Genomic DNA, 21,565 nt, shown 5'->3' with positions numbered 1-21,565 from the left:
CCTGTAGAAATATAGAACTTCCTGTAGAAGGCACAAAAACTCCTTTGTCTTTGTTTTGAGTGAACCTCCTGACCTGCAATGCCATTGCTGCAAACTAAAATTATTCAATGGGAATTAGATTTATTTTTCTTTTTCTTTTTCCTCTTTTTTTTTTGAAAAACAACTAGGGCGCCTCATGGAGGTTTTCACCCTAGTTTCCTGCCCTGGGCGCCTCCAAGGGAGGTTTTCACCCAGATATCTTATTCTCTTTTCTCTTTTTTCCCCAACCCATTGACCACCTCATGGAGGTTTTAAATCAATGAGCCAATCTAAGGCGCCTCCGAGGAGGTTTTCACCTTAGATTTCTATTTTCCTCTTTTTTCATTTTTTTCTTTTTCTTTTTTCTCTTTTTTTTTTCTTTTTTTTTTCGTTTTTCTACCCTACCCTACTTGAAAAACAAAATCGTTCTCAAGTATAAGAATACTTCCAATGGAGCCATGTGCACATCGTGATTAGAGACAAGATGATGTGAAGGCTCGAAATGCATGCTTTGACAGGTACCCATATTTCAGAGACAAAACGATCTGACTTTGGAGGGATCAAACATAGCTGAGAAAGAGAGTACTGCTGCAACTTAGTGACGATCTGAAACCATATCTCAATATAGCTCTGATATCCTTGGTCCTTCTTCTGATATGGATCATGTTTCATGTCACCTTATATCACGACTTTCTCACCTCCCTCTATTTGATGATCTTTCTCTTGAATACATGGAAGATTTGATGGTAACCATGAGGAAGCTTTCTCGATCATTGATTCTGATCTCTTCTCTTCATCAAGTGCAGCCCATGGTTCATTGATCTCCTCTCTTGAATCTTCTTTTGCTAGATGTGATCCTTCAATGCTTTCAATATAGTCACTTTTTTACAATACTCTTCCTGAGCTATGGTGAACATCATTGAGCTCAAGAGGAGTCATTTGCACATGTTGTGCCTCATCTTTGCAATTGGGTTGAGCTGCTCCATTGTATGGTCTTGGAAATGGTGGTACGGGTAGTTGAGTGGGGGTGTCTTTTTGAGATGGATGTGGATGGGTTTGTAGTTGGGCAGGCATTTGGGGCTGCCTTAGTGGAGTAGGAGGCGATGGTTGTGGATGAGCAGGTGGTGGAGGAAAATAAGCGGGAGGAGTGTTGTGTTGGGGCCTCCACCCCTGATGAGGTGCATTCCACTGAGGTTGTGGCTGAGCATAAGAGTGAAACAAATGAGCAGCTGGTTGGGCATAATATGGATCTATGAAGGAACAAGGAGGAGGTGTGAACCAGGAAGGATGAGTAGGGGGACCCCAAGAAGGTATGAAAGTGGCTTGATAGGGGTCATAATAGGCCTCGGGTATCCCTTGCAGTTCCTGCTGGTAAGATCTAGGTCCATGCAGACTCCTTTGGTTCATATAATAGAGTGGTTCAGTGGCTCCTTTGGCTCTCTGATATGCAGCTTTAATTCCAGGCAAGGAAGGGCACTGATTTGTAGGATGGTATTCTTCACACACAAATACCACTTCTATGGAGTGCAATGGACATTCATTCCTAGGATGCTTTGTAGTGCACCTAGGACAAAAAATGGCCAAAGCCCTCTTGGCTTCTTCTTGCTTCTTTTGGATCCGCAAGGTATCCAGTTGCATGGCAAGAAACTGCCTCATATCACTCTTGAAATCTTCCAGCTGATTTGCAAACTCGTCTTTGGACAAGGTACTGCTCCCAACATTTTTGCTTGTAGCCATTTGCTCTAGAGGAATGGTTTCTTCTTCTTCTTCCCTTGAGGTTCTTCAAATATGTCTTGTTGTCCACCTAAGGGTTTTTTAATCACAGCCATCGAAGAAGAGAGAATGTTGGCTGTGTGAAGCAGTGGGGGTGTTGTGCAATCATTTTTCTAACTTATCTCTACTCCTACAAGGCATGAAATAAAATCTTTTTGGTTGATTTTTTCTTTTTTCTACTTCTACCTGCAAAACTGAAATAGATTGAACTGCAACTAACTATCTTGCTAAAATGAAAATGCAGAATTGAAATGAAAGCAGGAAAGGACTAATCTATTTTTCTCAAATGAAATTACAAGAATGAAATGCTAATCTACGCTTGTGGAATTGAAATTCTAATCTACGCTTGCAGAAATGAAATTGCGGAATTGAAATGCTAACCTATGAAAGCGGGAAATGCTAATCTACTTTTGCATAAACTAAATTGCATAATGGAAATGAAATAAACTACTTAGCATAAGGTTGTAGTGGAAAATAGAAGAAAAGCGGCAATCATCAATACTCTGACGCTTCCCCGACAACGGCGCCAAAAAGATGGTGGGCTCCAGTATTGTAGCAATAATGCTACAACTCCTGGAACTCCCTTCTTTAATTTTATCAACCCGGTAGTTCGTAACAAACTTGGAAGCGACGGTGCTGTATGCACAAGTACTAGCTCTTGCCGCAGCTGTCACTTGGTCAGCTAGCACAAGTCCACTAGGAGCTTAAGCCAACTTCTATGAGCTCTTAGAAGAAGCTTTTTAATTGATGGATGAAAGCTAACTCGAAGGGGGTTGATCTACTTGCGGAAAGAAACTGAAAGCCAAAAAGAAACGCAAACCCTAGAAAACCCTAATTCTACCAGCTAGTCCTACTAACGCAAAGGAGAGCATGCAAACTACTAAAAGAGATGCCATTACTTCTATAAAGGTAAAATACATGTGTCTAGACTACCTCTATCTGAAGAAAACATCTTTTTGTATTTTTTTTTAAGTTGTTGGAATTATCATGCATGTGCTTCTAACTATTTTTTACTGTGCAGAGGTGGATCAAGGAGGAGAAATGCTTGGGAAAGGTTGGGAAGGTTCAGAGAGGGTCTAAGGGGTCCCTAACACCCTTCCAGGGAGTCTCACAAAGTTTGGCTGCTAAGAAACCGTGTTTATGAGCTTCTACAGGAAGTCTGCAGGGGTTCTACATGACGTTCAAGATTTCTACAAGATGTTCTGTAATTCTTCTACAGGATGTTTCGAAATGGGATTTTGGAGCATGGATGGAGGGAAAAAGATGGAGGAATGAGTATGGAGGTGAAATAGGGGTGTGAAGAGGTCTAGGACTTGGTGGATGAGGCTAAGGAGCAATTGGATTTATTCAAGGATGGAAGAAGCGATGATGCACAAGAATGTAGGAATTAGGGCAAGGTGTGGAAAGTATGGCAAATGAAGGGTACGAATCATGGCTAAGGGTTGGAGCAGATTATATGATGGATTATGGGTATATAGAGAAGGATAACAGGTGCTCTGCAAGTTATTTTTCGAATTTAACAAATGAAGACTTGGAAAATCAAGAACCTAATTACCTTGACCTAATCTAACCTAGATAATAACAGAAGAAATGGAACATAAGTTTATTTGCACAAAATCAAATGAACTAACTATGCAACTAAGCAATCATAACCCTAAGCATGCAGTCAAAACTGATATCAAGTTTGACAACTAAGAATCCAACACTAATACTTGTATGGTAAAGCAAAACAACGTTTTTGTGGGCAGCAAGGTCACCTTTGTCCCAACTCATGATCCCACTGAAGGAGAGGTAAGATCAGAGGTGCTTGAGCCCCTTTTTCCAAGGATCCTTTATGTTATTAATCTATCCAAATCAATCTGAACATGAAAATCTACTTTAATCATCAAAAGCAACCTAAATAACACAACAAGTTTTAAATCTAAATAGCAGATTTTACTCTAAGAATGCAACAAGACACATGAAAGTAAACAAAGGAGGTATTGGGCGCTTGAGATGGGCCCAAACCCAAGAGCTATAGCCTCCTAAGAGAGATTTAGAGCTGGTGCAAAGCTGGATTCATATTTATTGAGCAAGAAAAGAAGAGTTACATCAAAACTGTCCACAATGGAAACTTGAAAATGTGCTGAAAGCAAAGCTAATCTACTGCATAAAAATCGAACTACAAACTAGCTAACTTCTGCCTACAAAATGACTAACCATTGGCTACAAAATGACTAACCACTAGCTAGCCAAAATGAGGCCCTAAGCCTTCTTATTTATACAAATTGAGGACCCCAACAGTCCTCCTAAACTTTAGGGACTCGACTGCCCAAAACTTGTAGTTAACAACAATCCTACTTGACTTGCTTGGCTACCCTTGTGCTAATTGATTTGGTGGCCCTTGAACTCTGAGCTGATGGTGGATAATTCAAGGTAAGGGCCCATAAATGAAGGGGACACCTTCCTTCAAATCCTCTCCCTTGTTGTCCCACGAATTTGGCTGCCAAGTGCTCATTAAGACCTTCAATTTTGTCTCCAAATTGACCAAAAAGGCTACACAAAGCACTCATTAGACTTGTTTGCATAATGACTAACCCAATTCACTCTATTAGCATAAATATAATTAAAAACATGCAATAAACTAATGAGAATGGTGGATTAAGTCGAATTAGGAGGTTGAATGAGCCCAAATAATTATCCATTTTTGGGGCTCATCACCCTGCTCCCCTGCCTGCTTTACTATAGATTTGTTGCAGTAGTTGATTCATGTGCATGACTAAGCAGAAAAAGATAGAAAAAGATCCCAAACCTCTAACCAAGCCTGATAAAGCTAAGGTGTAATTGACCCTTGTCCGATCAACCTTTATAGAAGAAATCCTTAAGAAAGCAAAATCTCAAACTTCAGTAGGCCCTAGAAATGTCACTTCTAGATAACCTACTAGTTCCCTTCAGGTCATAGGATCACCATCTATAGCCTTTACTGAGGTGCATAGTCATACTAAAGAGAAGGATTTTCAAGAAATTGAGAATTCTAGCCCAAAATCATTGCAAGAAGGGAACCTTAGAAACCTTTGTGAAGGGGTGAGGAGAAACGGGGAAACTGAAGAACCAAAATCCCCTCTTGGGATAATTCCGCCATTAAGCAGCCCAGATAAAGGAAGTACTATTAAGGCCATTCCTATTAAAGCCAATCCCCCTCGTCAGCCTAGGAATACCCTCCTAGATATTCCAGAAGATTATTGGCACATATTTCACCAAATGGCCCAAAACTAGCCAACACCCAAACTTTGACATTGCAATATCCCATCTTGGACACTGCAGCTAATGCTCCTATGAAAGCAATTCCTCTCCAGCATATCCCTACATTTCATGGCCTTACATCAGAAGACCCTGATGCATTCTTATTTGAATTTGATGTGTTGTGTAGAGGTTATGACTATACCACCGACCCCAGAAACTGAAATTATTTCCCGCTACATTAGAAGAATTTGCTTTACTATGGTTTATGGGTTTGGGTGGTGCTGTTATAAATAACTGGGATCAAATGAAAGAATCTTTTCTAAAAAAATGTCAAGGTTATTGTAGGTCAAGAGAGCTGAAAGATGAAATATTTCAAATGGTGGCTAGACCAAATGAAACATTAGAGGAATATGTCGAGCATTTTCAGTATAATCTTCAAAGATCTCCTTATGCATCATTACCCTTACCTGATAATGTATTGAAAACTGCATCAATTAGAGGAATGAAGTAACAACGGATTGAAACATTAAACATTATGGGAAAAGGAGATATTTACCGGGAAAAATTTGCTGACATTATTAATTAATGTATCAGGAGTTCAAGAGGCAGCACAAGACTAAAACCAGCAGAACATGATCGATTTAACAAAATTTATATAGAAGGAGTAACTCGTGCAGAAATTGGAAAGTTATTAGAAAATCTTAAAACTGACGTATTAGGGACTCTGACAACACAACTTGATATTATGCAGGCCAAGCAGAAGCAAGCAGAGGCAGAACAAAATTTGGCAATCTTCTATCCTAGGTACAAAAAGAAACATAGCCACAAAGAATGTCCATTAGATGCGGTTCAAGCCTGTGCCATTTGTACAAAAGATCATTCTACGAAAAGATGTCCCTCACTTTTTGGATTGAAAGTAGTATACAAGGAAGTAGAGGAAGAGCCAGAATCGGTATACCTGCTTAATCAACGCCGTCAATGGCAGCCACGACAATTAGGTATGTTCTCTGATTCAGCTTCTTCTTTTCAGCCTCCACAATATCATGCTTAGCAATACAGTACTATGTGGAAAAATCAATTTCCATTCTCAAATTGGTCACAAAAACCATTTCCTTCATCATCACCATGGCCGAATCCAGCAAGTCAACCCAGTTGGCCAAATTTTCCCTATACCCCACCACATTGGAAAAATAATGTATATCCACCACAATGGTCCCCCCCTACTTCACATAGTCAAGCCTGGTAGACAAACTAGAAAAGACTGATGAACCAGCCAGTAGGAACCATTCCACTCCCTCAACCTACACTTCCAACATTACAACAAAACTCCCAGTCTAGTTTAAGACCACAACTCCCAGCCCAACCCAACCCTAATCCCAATAACGGACCGGTCCAATCTATTCAAATAATTGAAACACCAGACATAAGAACCAATCTAAGGGAGTGTAATGACCTTCAATTGAGATCTGGGCGCATCATTGAAACGAAGGGAGATAAAACTGCTCAAGTTGAAAATCAGTTACCTATAGAACAACCATTACAAGAAGAGGATGTGATCAAACAAAAAACTCATAATCAAGTAATCACATCTTCTCCTCCATTCCAAGAACGATTAATTATACCTTGACCTACACAACATCCTGATTTTGACATTCTGTGAGAACTTAAAAATCTGTACATAAAAATCCCACTCCAAGCCATCCAAGACATCCTAAGATATGAAAAGACCATCAAGGAGCTATGTATAAAAAAATAAGGAGGAGAATAACAAATAACCTGACAGTCCAAGTAGTTGGAACTTTATCCGACCTATTATCAAGAAGAGAAACACCCGCTAAATATGAAGACCTAGGAAATTTGATAGTAATAATAAAAATCCATGGGAAAACTTTTGCAAATTCCTTAGTTGATTTAGGGGCTACAATTAATAGCCTAACAACCACCACCTGTCAAAAACTAGGCATTACATCAGTATAACCAGCGTCCACTTTATTAGAACTAGTCAACCGATCCGTGGTTAGGCCAAAAGGCACACTACATGATGTCATCGTATCTGTTGATTCCTGGGAGTATCCTGCCAAGTTTCTGATAATAAACCCCAAAAACCAACTTGATGGACATCCATTGATTTTAGGCAGACCTTGGCTTGCAACTGCTGATGCTTATATTAGCTGTCGGCAAGGCAATATGACCATAACTAGAGGGGCTAATATCAAGAATATAGCCTTGTATCCTCCAGCCCAGCCAACTGTCACAATAATGAAAGTTAACAAGCATCCTGTATTATACCTCACTGAAAATATTAGATCTCCATTAACCATAGAAGACGCCCTCGATTTCAAAGATCAAACAGAGGATGGTGTTATTAACAACTTTCTTAGCCAGGCTAAATCTAGATCCCACATACAATTCCAGGTGATAAAAGCAGCATTTGATAGTGAATTAGAAGAGGATCCTCTCAAAGATACCCACGATCAAACAATACCTACTACCTCTATATCAAATAGAAAAACTATAGAAATTGAGCTGGGAAAAACTTTAAACATTAATGGCAACCTGACTCCAGAACAAGAACAGAAGCTAATTCAGCTACTGAGAAAACATAAAGAAGCATTTGCATGGGATTATCCTGACATGAAAGGAATTGATCCCCAGTTATGTACACACCACGTTTACATAGAAATGGATGTAATACCTGTTCACCAACGAAAAAGGAGACTTAACCCTCACCTAAAGGACATTGTAAAAGCTAAACTTCAAAAACTTTTGGATGTGAAATTTATTTACCCAATCTCCGATAGCAAATGGGTCTCTCTGCTTGTGGTGGTACCAAAGAAGAATGGAAAATGGAGGATTTGTGTAGATTATAGAGAACTTAATAAAGCAACACAAAAATAACACTTTCCCCTTCCATTCATTGACCAGGTATTAGATACGTTAGTAGGAAATAAATTCTTGTCTTTCTTGGATGGCTTCAGTGGACACAATCAGATTCAGATTGCCCCTAAAGACCAAGACAAAACTACTTTTACCTGTCCTTGGGGAAAATTTGCCTATAGAGTTTTACCTTTTGGCCTATGCAATGCCCCTACCACATTTCAAAGGGCTATCCTCGACATTTTTTCAGATTTAATAAATGAAGGGCTCGAAGTATATATGGATGACTTTAGACCATACAAAGATGATTTCGACCTAGCATTAGACACACTAGAAAAGGTGTTGCAGCGATGCTTTGCCACCAGGCTCTGTCTGAGCCATGAAAAATGCTATATGATGATGACTAAAGGACTTATTCTAGGGCATTATATTTCAGCAACTGGAATACAGGTAGATCCGGCCAAAACTCAAATAATTTTGTTAATACCTACTCCTACCACTCAGATAGAGGTACGCAGTTTTCTCGGATTCGCTGGTTATTATAGAAGATTTATAGAACATTTTTCTCATATTACTGCACCTTTATATGCACTAACAGAGAATGTTGACTTTGTCTCGACAGAAAAATGTGATCACGCTTTTGAGAATCTGAAAAAGCTTGTGTCAACAGCCCCAACACTTCGATGACCAAATTGGGACCTGCCATTTCAAATTTCACTAGATGCTTCAGACACAGCTATTGGAGCAGTCCTTGGGCAGGAAGAAGATAAAAAACCATATGCAATTTATTATAATAACAAAAGTTTGTCCCCTACTAAATTGAACTATACTGTGACTGAAAAGGAATTTTTAACTGTAATACATGCCGTTAATAAATTTAGGCATTATATCACTAGATATCTTGTTTTTTTATATACAGATCACTCTGCCATAAAATATTTTGCAAATAAACCCATTACAAATGGTAGAGTAACTAGATGGCTGATTTTATTATAGGAATTCGATATCACAATAAAGGACCGATCGAGAAAGGAAAATCATGTAGCTAATTTTCTCTCACGAATGCCAAAACTAGTAGATACAACAACGATCGAAGATCAATTTCCAGATGAACATCTATTCGTTGTTACTATTAAAACACCCTGGTATGTTGATGTTGAAAATTACCTAGCAATAGACAAATTACCGAAACATCTAACCCCCAATGAATGAAAGCAGATTGTCCAGCGAAGTACTTGGTTTTCTTGGATTAGGGGATACCTGTTTCATACAGGGCCAGATATGCACATTAGGAGTTGTGTCCGTGAAGATGAAATTTTTGACATCTTGAAAGCTTGTCACGATGGACCATGTGGCAGACACTTCGCAGATTGGATAACTGGTCACAAAGTGCTACAAACAGGATATTATTGACCCATGATCTTTAAAGATGCAAAGAAATTCGTTCAAGCTTGTGACAGCTGCCAGAGAGCAGGACACCCTGGATAGGCTGATGAAATGCCCCTGAACTCACAGCTAGTTATTGAACCATTTGAATGATGGGCGCTCGATTTTGTTGGTCCAATTAACCCGTCATCAAATCAGAAAACATACATTCTAGTAGCAATAGAATATGTCACCACATGGGTTGAAGCAGAGGCATTGTCGAGAGTTACAGAAGATTCTATCATACAGTTTCTGGTCCACATATTTGTGAGTTATGGCCTCCCAAGAGATATAATTATGGATGGAGGACCTTAGTTTGCTGGTAATAAAACTGCTACCACACTAAAAAAATATCATATTCAGCATAAAATTACTACTCCATACCATCCACAGGCAAATGGTCAAGTAGAGAGCACAAACAAAATAATACAAGCAATACTAACAAAAACCATTGCATCACACATAAGCGATTGGACTGCAAGACTGCCAGAAGCATTATGGGCATATAGAACAACATGGAGGAGTACTACTAGTTATTCACCATACCAGCTAGTATTTGGAAAGGAACCCATCTTTCCAATAGAATTTGAAATACAGACATTACGAACAACACAAGAGGTCAATCTAGATTTAGACGAAGCTGAGAGTAATAGATTACGACAGATCAATGAGCTAGATGAAATCAGGCTCTCTGCCCTTCAACATACTTCATTAATTAAATAGCAGTGAGCCAAATGGCACGATGCCCTCATTAAAAAGAAAGTCTTCCACAAAGGAGATTGGGCGCTCTTATACAACTCCAGGTTCCAAGATTTTCCCGGGAAACTTCAAACTCGCTGGCTAGGACCATACGAAATCTAGAAGGTACATGATAATGGCACCATTACTCTAACCACTATTGATGGATCTGAACATACCTTTAAAGCAAACAGCCACCGAGTTCGATTATATTGCAAACTACTTACTCATGAATCCTTCTACCAACAACTTCGCGAAGACTCCGACAAGCAGATTTTGGTTGAGGAAGAGAAATCTTCCTCACCCTTGGATCATTGAGTATTTCTATTGCTCCTACACTGTACATAATTTTTTATCTTTTATATATTCTTCACTTGTATAGAACTTTTGCTTTGTTGTTCCTTTTGAAAGGAACAACATCTTTACCATTCTACTATTCCTTTTATAAGGAGCAGCACTTGCTTTTTTCTGTTGTTCCTTTTCCCAAAGGAAAATCACGTTTCGTGTTCTAATGTTCCTTTTCTAAAAGTAACAACATTTTCTATCTTCTGTTTTTCCTTTTTCCAAAAGAACAAATTTCGCATTTTGTTGTTCCTTTCCCAAAAGGAACAACATTTTCATGTTTTGTTGTTCCTTTTCTGAAAGGAACAACATTTTCTGTTTTTTGTTGTTCCTGTTTCCGAAGGAACAACATTTTTGTGTTTTGTTGTTCCTTTTCCAAAAGGAAAAATGTTTTCATGTTCTACTGTTCCTTTTCCAAAAGGAACAACATTCTCTATCTTTTGCTATTCCTTTTTCCGAAGGAACACCATTCTTGTGTTATGTTGTTCCTTTTTTTGAAGGAACATCATTTTCATGTTTTCTTGTTCCTTTTTCTAAAGGAATGACACATTTTTGTTTCTGCTGTTCCTTTCCTGAAGGAACGGTACATTTCCGTTTCTGTTGTCCCTTTTTCTAAAGGAACAACATTTTGGTGTTCTGTTGTTCCTTTTTTTGAGGGAACAACATTTCAGCGTTCTGCTGTTCCTTTTTTCGAAGGAATAGCGTTTCGGTGCTCTGCTATTCCTTTTCCAAAAGGAACAACATTTTTCATCTTCTGTTGTTCCTCTTCAGAAGGAACAACATTTTTGTGTTTTTCTATTCCTTTTTCCGAAGGAACGGCACATTTTTGTTTCTGTCATTCCTTTTTCCAAAGGAATGACACATTTTTGTTTCTGTTGTTCCTTCTTTTGAAGGAACGACACATTTTTGTTTCTGGTGTTCTTTTTCCAAAGGAATGGCACATTTGCATTCTTACTATTCCTTTTTCTGAAGGAGCAACATTCTTGTTTCTGTTGTTGCTTTTCCTGAAGGAACATAATTTTTTTTCTTTTGCATGGGGCATTTTTCTTTTCTGTTGATCCTTTTTGTAGAGGAACAACACTAGTGTTTCCTTTTGTTCCTTTCTGCGGAGGAACATCATTAGCATTTTCACTATTCTTTTTCAAAAAACACAACATTCTTTGCATTTTGCTTGTGCTTGTTTTCTTTATTGCACAACAGTTTCGAGTTTTTTTACAAATTTGTATATAGCACTTCATTTATCTTTTTCTTTTTGTGTGTTTTATCATTCGGATCACTTCTGAAACACAACTATACACTTATGCAATGAATATGAGAACTATAAGATGCTGAAATCAACAAATTACATAAAAAGTCACTATCTTTACAAGAATTTTCTCTGAATTGATAAGGTTAAAGAGGAAAGGACTTTGATTATCCTTATGTCACTGTTCTACTAACACTGGTATGGTTGGTTATCTTTTATCATGATGGTTCCTTTCAAAATTTCATAATCCTTTTTGACCATTATTAAAGAATAAGAATGAAGGGCATATTTTTCTATTGAGATGTTAAGTCTTCTTCCACCATCCCTAATCTTAAGGAGTTTTGGACCACCCTCTTTGTATAAATAAGGAAAATTACCTTATAAAAAGAAAAAGAAAAAAGGTAAAACATTGACATAGTTTGCTAGCATGGTTTGTCAGATGAAGGATAGGGGGTGTCATTGGGAGCCAGCTTACCATGATAATAAGGAAGAAAGTGAAGTGGCATTCCCATTATGGCCACCACACTAGGGAAATGATCCAAGAGGCACATTAGAAAAAAAAAGGAAAAAGTCCTTGGAACAGGAGGTCTCATCACGAGCCAACCTACCCACCTTTCACTCCTTCCTAGTGGATGGCATTATGATTTATTTGGTTACCAAGCCAGAATAATGGCCTCCATTTTGACATTCCACAGTACGTTCCTGAACATACACAAAGGATCATAGTTCCATGGGTGAAATAAACAACTCTGTCAAGGTTATGGACACCTGTGGGAAACAGAGCTCTGTTGATGGTATTGAGGTCATATATTTTATACACCAATATCATTTATTAATCACTTGTTCTACCTTTATAACTGACTGACAAAACATGAATCGAAGTGGGAAGCGAGTTCTTCCAGCAGATTTGGGAGAATCATGGGCGGAATTGGCAAAGATCATTCAGAATTACATTACCTGTGAAGGCAGAAAAGACATGGTAAGACAACGCCACCTTAAGCTTTTAGCTGTATTAAAACAGAAATGCATTGTGAATTTGCCTGCATTTTTAAATTCTTTACTTACATGATGTTGCCCGAAGAATGAAAAAATCCCACCATGTAGAATCGGTAGTAAGTCATCACAGGTTGGTACGATTGATAGTTAGCTACAGTCTTGCTCAGCAATAGAGTAGCTAGGAAGAGCTAATTTTTACAATAAATGGGGGATTGGCTTTTCCAACCCCCAAATGAAAGCATACTACAAATACATCAAATAGACCATTGAAACGGGGGAAGTCTGTTAGATTGGCATGGATCAGAGGCAGGCTGGAAAATTCCCAAGGGAACACCAGTCAACTGGTCGAAGTAGTTGATTCAGGGGATGAGCAACCCCCACAATTGGAAGGAGGAGAGAACGAAAGAAAATCAAACCATGAGGAAGAAACAGAAGGAGAAATCAAACAATTTGGGCAGGTTGAAGAAGAAATAGAGCAATGTGAGGAAAGCTCGTTGCAAAATCCACTGCGAGAGGATGAATTGGCCCAGATTCTGGCCAAAATGGGAGCATATACTCAACCTCCCAGCCCACTAAACCTCCACACTAAAGAAGAGCCACAGGATCACTCAGTTCACGATAAGAGTGCATCTGAAGAGTTATGTGATGAGGAAGAAGAAGAAGAGAATCATTCTAGCCATGATGAAAGTGCATATGGAGAGAAAAATGATGAAGATGAAGAGGAGGAACAATTTGTTCCAACTCAAAATACAGCTGAAGAATTTTATGAGAAAGAGAGGGGAGAAGAAGAAATTACTTAGGAAATTGCAGAACAAGCTAGGGTTTCTACCCCCGAACAACCCAATCAGCAGAATAATGACGAAGTACCCCAGGAGAAAAATCAAGAAATTCTTCAAGAAGAAAGTCCAATCCTGAGTGCGCGAATGACTATTCCTTCCAGTCAAATGGAGGAAATCAAAAGATTACGAAAGTAACAACAAATACTGCTTAATGTAATCGTGTGACTTCGACAACGAATCAGGATTCTGAAGATGAGGAAGAGAGAAAAAAGGACCTCAGTGGTGAAACCCCTTAGAAAAAAGGTCAAAAGGACTCAAGTCCAGCCTGCCATTCAAAATCAAAAGGAACAACATTCGGCTGTTACTCATGTCGAAATTCAAACAGATGAAGCAGTTCTAACCATAATTACGGAACGACGCAATAAGAAGATTCAAGTGAACCTTCCACCTACAACTATTATGTGGGATAGTGACCTGAGGACAATAACCCTACGAGAGCGTTTGATGCAAGCTCAACAAGTAATAGAAAGACGTACAGAACAAACTATCCCGCGAGAGAAGTATGAAGAATTACAATAGTAGCTAAGGAATGCCAATTTATCCGAAAGTTAGGTTTTCAAAGGATGGTGAAAGGAAGAAGAAAGAGTTGCAAAGGTAACTCATAAGCTAGACGTAGTTATCAAACAAATGGATACCTTATTCTCTTTATACATTGACGTCCTAGCATGTAGAGTGCCTGCTAAGAATTATGCCTTATTTTTAATGGAAAGATATTTGCAATTAAAAATTAAGGCTGTCAAAGCAGGAGCCCCTATACAAATTAACACATTTGACGATTTCGTAAATTGTTGTAAGCACTATGGGGTAAAGGTTCAGAGATTATTATTCGAATTCTATTTGCATAACCTTGTGTTAGATCAAGAAACAAAGTAGAACCTCAGACCTTTCATTGGGGATATTCAACTACAGGCATTTATTTCATTTTGAGTTAATCAAATAAAATGGCTTAAAGCCTATAATGCCTTCCAAAGACAAGAAAATGGATTAGATTTATGGGTAAGAGCTAAGCCTAGAAATCCATTGCAGTTATGGAAGAAACATGGAACCTCATGAGGACTCCAGGCGTGATTGAAGCATTAGGACCCATTCATACAGCAATAAATCAGCAAGGGATAGAATACTTCTTTACCATCAAAGACCTTGCCATTTCTGCTGCTAAATTTCGATATCAAATTTCTAATCCGAATATCCAACATAGGGAACCATTTAATTATGAGAACTTTAAGTTAGTTGCTAATCGCTTGGGCCTCTATGGTGATCTTATCTTGAGGGCAAGGCCATCTTGGTTAGGTTATAGGTTCGGGGGTCCGGTCATTTGGCATCTCGCACTAGGATACCAAGCCTTATACGAAATTCCTGAGGACCAGACAGGGCATATTTTTGAACACCTAGCTAGACATCATGGTTGTAGACCTCCTCATGAGATCCCGTCTCCAACCTACTCCCTCACCATCTTGCATGTCAACTGCAATGCTTTCATGAGGTCATGAAAAAGGGTAAGCAGGGGGGTGTCTTGGGCACTGGAGAAGTTATGTTATTTTTGTTTACCTTGTTATCTTTTCTTCAAGATTCACAACCTTTTCACATCATGAGCTACGCATATGGTAGAATAGGAGAAAACAGAGGACTATCATCCCAAAGGAAAGAATGAGACTAAGTTAATTGTTGTCCCTTTCGCAGGGATCTGCGCTCAAACAAGGTGATCCAAATTGGAGTGTAATAGCCGAAAAAAGGAAAAGGAGATCTCCAATCGGCACAAAAGAACAAGAAGATAACTGCAAGTTAAAATCTTGACAAATTTCTCAGGATTCTTTGATCTTTAGGGATCGCTATCTTAATGATCTTTTGTATTGTTAATATCATTGTTTGGTTGTTATAAAAGGGGTAACACTGTTAGATTGGGAGGAGAAGACTATTATTATTTTTATGAAATTTTCTTCAGTACTTGAACTTTGATCATCAAATTTATTTGAAGAGCAAACCCTTATAACTCTATTTCATATCTCAATATAAAAACCTTGTTGTTGTTCTATCATTGATTATGGAGTAGCCTGAAGCAGTGAGTCCCTGGAGGCTAAGGGCCCGTCCCTAGTGGATCACTTGCTCTTGTATCATATTTCCCATTCATGTGTGGTTTTATTTCTTTCTTTGACTCTGCTCAGTAATATGAAGAGCTTTACTATTTTACATATCGGTTCTGTTATACTTGATTAAATATCACTATTACTCACAACAAGAATGCTATGTTATCATTCTAACTCTACATCGCATTAGTGTTCCCCCGCAAAATCACATAGCATTGTTGTTCTTTACAGATTAATTGAGTTGTATGTTCTTGAATCAGTACTATTGTATGCTTTACTCTTACAATCATGAATGTTGTTTATTTGGAATTACTGCCTTGTTACCATTGCTGTTCTAAAACCATTGTCGTTCTGAAACAATTGTTGTTCCATTAAAATTGTTGTTATTCTATAGCTATGATTCATGTGTACTGTATCGAGCTTTGATTATTATTCCTTTTACTGATTAAGTGTGTTGCATGTTTAACTTGGGTAGCTGTACATTTCGATTTCAATTGTCGCTCTATACTTTATTTCTAAGAGTTTGTTGTTCCATTTCTGGTTGTTGTTCAAATCGGAAGCTGTTACTTAGTTCCCGTAGATTATAATTATTGTTGCATTCATAGGTTAAGGTGTTGTTGTTCAATATTATTCATAAAGATAGTTGATGTTCCATTTCTTGCTATTTGAAGATCATCATTTCTTTGGTGTGCAGAAGGTTTGAAACTATAGTGAACATTGACCTATACTGTCTAGTTCCTAGTTTGACGATCCTTCTTTTGAGTGCTTCTTTAATTGCATCAGTTTACATAGGGAAGATTTATTATTACTGTACCATCGACTAATAAATTGTTGTAGATTTATTAACACATGATTTGAATTCCAGGTTTCTTTCCACAAATAGATTACATTTCAAGAATTCATTTACTCTTGTATTGAGAGCACTATACTACTAGCATTACTCTGACAATTGACCGCCTCAAACTGAGTACACTCTTTGAAATAACAAATCGTTCCTGGATTGAAAATTAATGTAGGGTAAATAAAGGTGAAAAAGACCCTTTTTACTACTTGACATTTACCCCACCTATGATAAAGAGATGTATTCCATCGTGTAGGCTTGCCGATAATGGAAGCACTACATTCTAGAGAAGGATAAGTACTACATGAATGGTAAGTAAAATAACAACCTCGGTATAAGTACAAGACAATATTATTGATATTTTATCCTCATCATATTATAATTAATAACAATAAATAAATACACACCTAAAATGAAAAATTCTAAATATAAAACAATAATAATAAATATACATAAAATAAAACGAATTGAAAATACTATTATTATTATTATTATTATAAATTGTGTTAAGTACTAATTGATTTATTAAAAACCCTTAAATTACTCAACTAACTAAATCCATTCGACTTAATTTATCTATATAAATAGACTTTATATAATTTAAATAAAACATTCTTACATAAAGCATTGCCATGCCAAGTTGTTGACCGGTAAAATTTATATTAAATAATTATATTGCGAATTAAAAAATTATATATTTTCATATTACCAATAAATAACATAGTTTATCAATTAACTCCCTTTCTGGTCGGTTTGAAATTAGGTTTCCCGACATCCACACTATATATTTGACCGCACTTTTATATTTTGAGGTACCGTCCTCCATATTGTTTACTTCTTTGTGTGTGGTAAAGCTTTGGGTAAACTCGATCGATCAGGAAATTGGTGTGTATAGGGTGCCCTAATGGACGCTCTTCCGATGGATGTCGTTCGACAGTGTTTGCTAAGGATGCCTTATACATCACACGATATGCTGAAAGCTGTGTGCAGTAGCTGGGAGGCTATGGTCCATAGCCCTACGTTCTATGCTGACAGGAAGAAATGTCGGACGAGCGAGCAGCTTATTTGCCTGGTTCAAAGAGATATCAGGAATCACAGAGATATGAACCCTGTCCTTGTAGTAACGGTATACGACCCTGTGAATGGCACCTGGTAAAGGCTACCTCCAATTGATGATCCCCACAATACTGAAATACCAATATGGTGTCAGTGCGTAGCTGTGAATCGGAAGCTACTTCTCATAGGCGGATTCCAACTGTCCAATGAAAGTTTTACGAAGAGTATCTATATTTATGACTTTGAGTCTTCGAGATGGCGCCGCGGAGCTGACATCCCCACAGCTCAATCATTCTTTGCCTGCTTTGTCTCTTCTTCCACCGGACTTGTTTACGTCGCTGGCGGGATCGACAAGCGTGGTATCCCTCTTGCAGCTGCAGAAGCATATGACGTGGTGAAAGACAAGTGGACAATTTTGCCTCCTATGATCGAACCCCACGGCCATGGATGCCGCGGTGTGTTCGTGGATGCTAAATTCATGGTGTTACATGAAGGCCAACCTACAGAAGTTTTCGATCCGAGTGAGGGAACGTGGAAAATGAGGGCACATTGGTGGAATTTCGTAGGAGAAATACGGAGAAGTTGTGTGATTTCATCTTCTTCTTCGGAGTTGCATGTGTTCACCGAACAACAAGTGGAGAGGTACGATGTTGAGAAGGACGTTTGGAGTGTTTTAGCTACTCTTCCGAATCCCCACCATCTGGAGCTTTTTACGTGCGCTACATTGTGGTGCGACCAAATTTTTGTAAGCGGAGTGGGAGAGAGACCGCGTTCCAACCCAGAAAAACACATCTCTTATCTGTTCAATATGTCAACTAGGCAGTTCATGGAACTTCACCGTGATTGTGGGGAGGACTTTGCGGGCATGATCCTATCTACAGCAAACGTGGAGATTTGAAAGTGATTTTTATATGCGCGCCCAATTTAATCATTGTGTTGCGTTCAATTCTATATCAGTTATTGCTTAGTCCGGCTAGTACAAGAAATGGTCTTTTTTTGTGTTTTTCCGTTGTCAATTTTGTTCAAAACTTCTGTATGAAATTTTAAAAGTGGTTTAGTTTGTAAATATTGAATAAGAGATGTTGAGAGTGTTGAATTTATTTATTATTTCAAAAAAAATATTCTGTAGTATAGAATTAAAGAGTCTTGTTTTAATAATTTTTTTTTTACGATTGTGAAGTTTTTTTCAAGTTCCCCTCAGAGAGTCTTGTTTTTTGACACTATTGTAAATACCTTAAATCTCATTCTTAGGAAGATAACCCATATCCTCATTTAGCAAACAACTTTGAATCTAGGCCTTAATATCTCAGAGAGCTATATTGTTTTTTTTTTAATTTCTAAATATACCAAGTCATTGTTGTGGCTAATATGTCATATTTTTATGGAATTGAAATGGGTGGAATTCTAATATAATGTGGTCTTAACGCCACCGAACATCTTTTATGGCTTGAATGTATATAGAATATTTTAGCTATTGGGAACTTACCTTAAAATATATGTGATCCTTGCTCATAATGGAGGCTATTTTCAAAAGAATTAGGTACACATCTAATTTACCTTTTGAATAAATCCATTGCTTTATCTTTATATTATCCTCTAAGAAAGAATCTAAATGGAGTATCGAGTCTAACCTTTTAGACACTCTAGAATTACCAACATTCTAGTTTCTCCAAGTCATTTTAATAATTTCAAGATGGATATCTATTAAACCATTTGTCTAAGTAGCCCCAAAAAAAGAAATTCAATATTTCATTAGCCCCTAAGAAAAAATCAAGATCACCACCAAATCAAGAACCTTTCTTAGGATAATATGGATTTCTAGAAAGAAAAATACTTTAGAGGTGCATAATAGCCAGATACCCTTTGGTTCTTTGTAATCTAGGTAAATAACTATCCCCTAAAAATCTCTATTAGAAAGGGATATTGAACGTGCTTCATTCCCTTCCCATTTTATTTTTTGGATTAAAATATTTTAGTATAATTTTCTAAGGTTATTTTTAATAATATTAAATCATTTGGCTTAAGAACCACACCACATCACCTTTCCCTTTTGGGGAGTCCTAATGCCCTATACTCTTTTTAGTTACCTAATTAATATTCATGATGTAATTTATTATTACATGTGTGTCTTGCATATTACATCATTCATACTCATTGGTGCTTTAACACATAAGCTCTTTGGTTGGAATACATAGTCACCTTGGCTTTATGTCATAAACCTTCCATCTAGCTATTTTTTTTCTATTGAAACGTAATGGACTTATTGATTTAGGTAGGGATCCCTTAGTTCATAGACAAGAATAAGATATCATGCATACTAATTCTAAGGAAAAAAAAACAATGGTTAGAGAATAAAACATAAAACATATATACACAAATATTTTGTAGTTGATCCAAAAAATGGAACTACCACATTGATTTTTCAATGTTACAATGCATATATATACAGAAATCTCAATCCATTAACCCATGCTAGTTCCCTTGAACTAATCTACTAAATACCATGGACAGAAAACCATCATGACCAAAACCACTTGTAAAATCCATACACCCATCTAATAAAATATAACACAACCCAACCTTTATGTTTCATTTTACCTAAACTTTCAATAGGGTCGCATACTAGAATATTCCAAATTTCATGAACCATCTTCCGAACTTGATGTATCTTCCATAAAAGCCTCTAGTACACTTTTCTCTTTAAAGTACAATTTTTTAGTATAAGGTATCGCTCATTATAGTGACTCTTTGCACTCATTATCACTATGTGCCACACTCCATTTATCAAAAACTGATCATCTTTGCATTATTGGGATTGTATGATTACATTTTTTGCATGGCTCATGCACTTTTGGAAAACTGTATCAAAACCCCCAGCTATATATATAACACAATCTAGAACACATATATATATAACTCCCTTAGTCTAAGTATAATGGAAATGATGTCTAAATGATCATCCACATCAACCCTTATTCATCGTTAAAAGTATATTATATCTTCAGGTTGGACTCAATATCATTGTTTTTGGGAAGAACAATTATTATCGCTTTCACAAAAGAAAATAAGAAGTTGTTTATGAGAATTTTCTAACCACTTCCAAAATTTAGCACATGTTTGATTGTGAATTTTGCAAGTCTAGTTTGTTTGCATCAAGTGAGACTAAATAATAATGTGTCTCTCTTTCTCTTTATAATTAAATTCATTAAATTTCAAATATATCTCTGAAGGCTTCCTAGAAGATTCAATCTTTAGGATCACCCTCAAATATCTAGATTGACCTTTCATTCACCTTTCTCCTAACATTGAAATTGAACACTTAGTTGGTATTGAATAGATAAATCTCTTGTACAAAACAAAAATAGTGCCATAACTATGGTTTGATGAAAAAGACTCTAGATCCTACTACCTTATTAGTAATATCTACCATAGTAGAGGATTGTCCTATTTAATGTATTTATTGTTAGAACAGAGCATGCATAACACACATCGGATTTATACTGAGACAAATGGAGAAACAACAAGATTACTTACTTAGAAACAATGAAATGGATAAAACAATCACTGGAGAACAGAAATCACTTTGCATTACATAATAGGCTTGGGCCCTGGCTTGCTTTCCTTGGCCAGAGAAATTACAAATTTATAGAGGCAGAAGAAGGATCTAGAATCATGTATGTGATTCAGATGGAGATCTGGAATGAACTTGGAACCACTGGCGGCGTAGGAGGATCTAGAATCCTGCATGTGATTCTAGAAACTACTGGAAGGATCTAGAATCCTAGAGATCTAGAAATATCTATGTAGAATCCTTAATGAATTTGGCTTCACACTTAACATTCTTCCCACTTGAAACCAAATAAGAGTGATCAAGTCACGTCAAGTCCTACCATGCCTCTACATAACTCATGTTTATTTCGTCATAGAATCTTAGTGAGCATATGAGCAGGATTCCTATTTGTGTGGATATTTTCCAAGGATAATGTTCTTCCTCCAACACATGTCAGATCCAATGGTACCTTAAGTCAATGTGCTTGGTTTTTAAATGAAATGCTGGGTTTTTCTCCAAGTGAATGGCACTCTGACTATCACAATATAACACATACTT

General features: G+C 37.3%; 1 protein-coding gene across 1 annotated transcript; it reads left to right on the top strand.

The window, feature by feature from the left end:
• The first annotated feature begins 17,305 nt into the window (after positions 1 to 17,305).
• Positions 17,306 to 18,355, top strand: LOC149242712 (F-box/kelch-repeat protein At2g44130-like). Its single transcript, XM_089370958.1, has 2 exons — positions 17,306 to 17,527; positions 17,612 to 18,355. Exons 1-2 carry the CDS (start codon positions 17,306 to 17,308, stop codon positions 18,353 to 18,355), a joined length of 966 nt encoding a protein of 321 aa, XP_089227084.1.
• The last annotated feature ends 3,210 nt before the right edge of the window (positions 18,356 to 21,565 follow it).

Source organism: Pinus tabuliformis, chromosome 8 (genome assembly GCF_031772625.1).
Source record: "Pinus tabuliformis cultivar Carrire ecotype Pingquan chromosome 8, CPIR1, whole genome shotgun sequence".
In the NCBI taxonomy this organism is placed as follows: domain Eukaryota; kingdom Viridiplantae; phylum Streptophyta; class Pinopsida; order Pinales; family Pinaceae; genus Pinus; species Pinus tabuliformis.
This window is presented reverse-complemented; position numbering and strand designations above follow the sequence as displayed.

Excerpts from the sequence above, each read along its gene's own strand:
- LOC149242712 (XM_089370958.1), top strand. The coding sequence starts at position 17,306 with ATGGACGCTCTTCCGATGGATGTCGTTCGACAGTGTTTGCTAAGGATG. Across the intron at positions 17,528-17,611 it reads ACCCTGTCCTTGTAGTAACG|TGCGTAGCTGTGAATCGGAA; the intron begins GTATACGACCCT and ends ATATGGTGTCAG.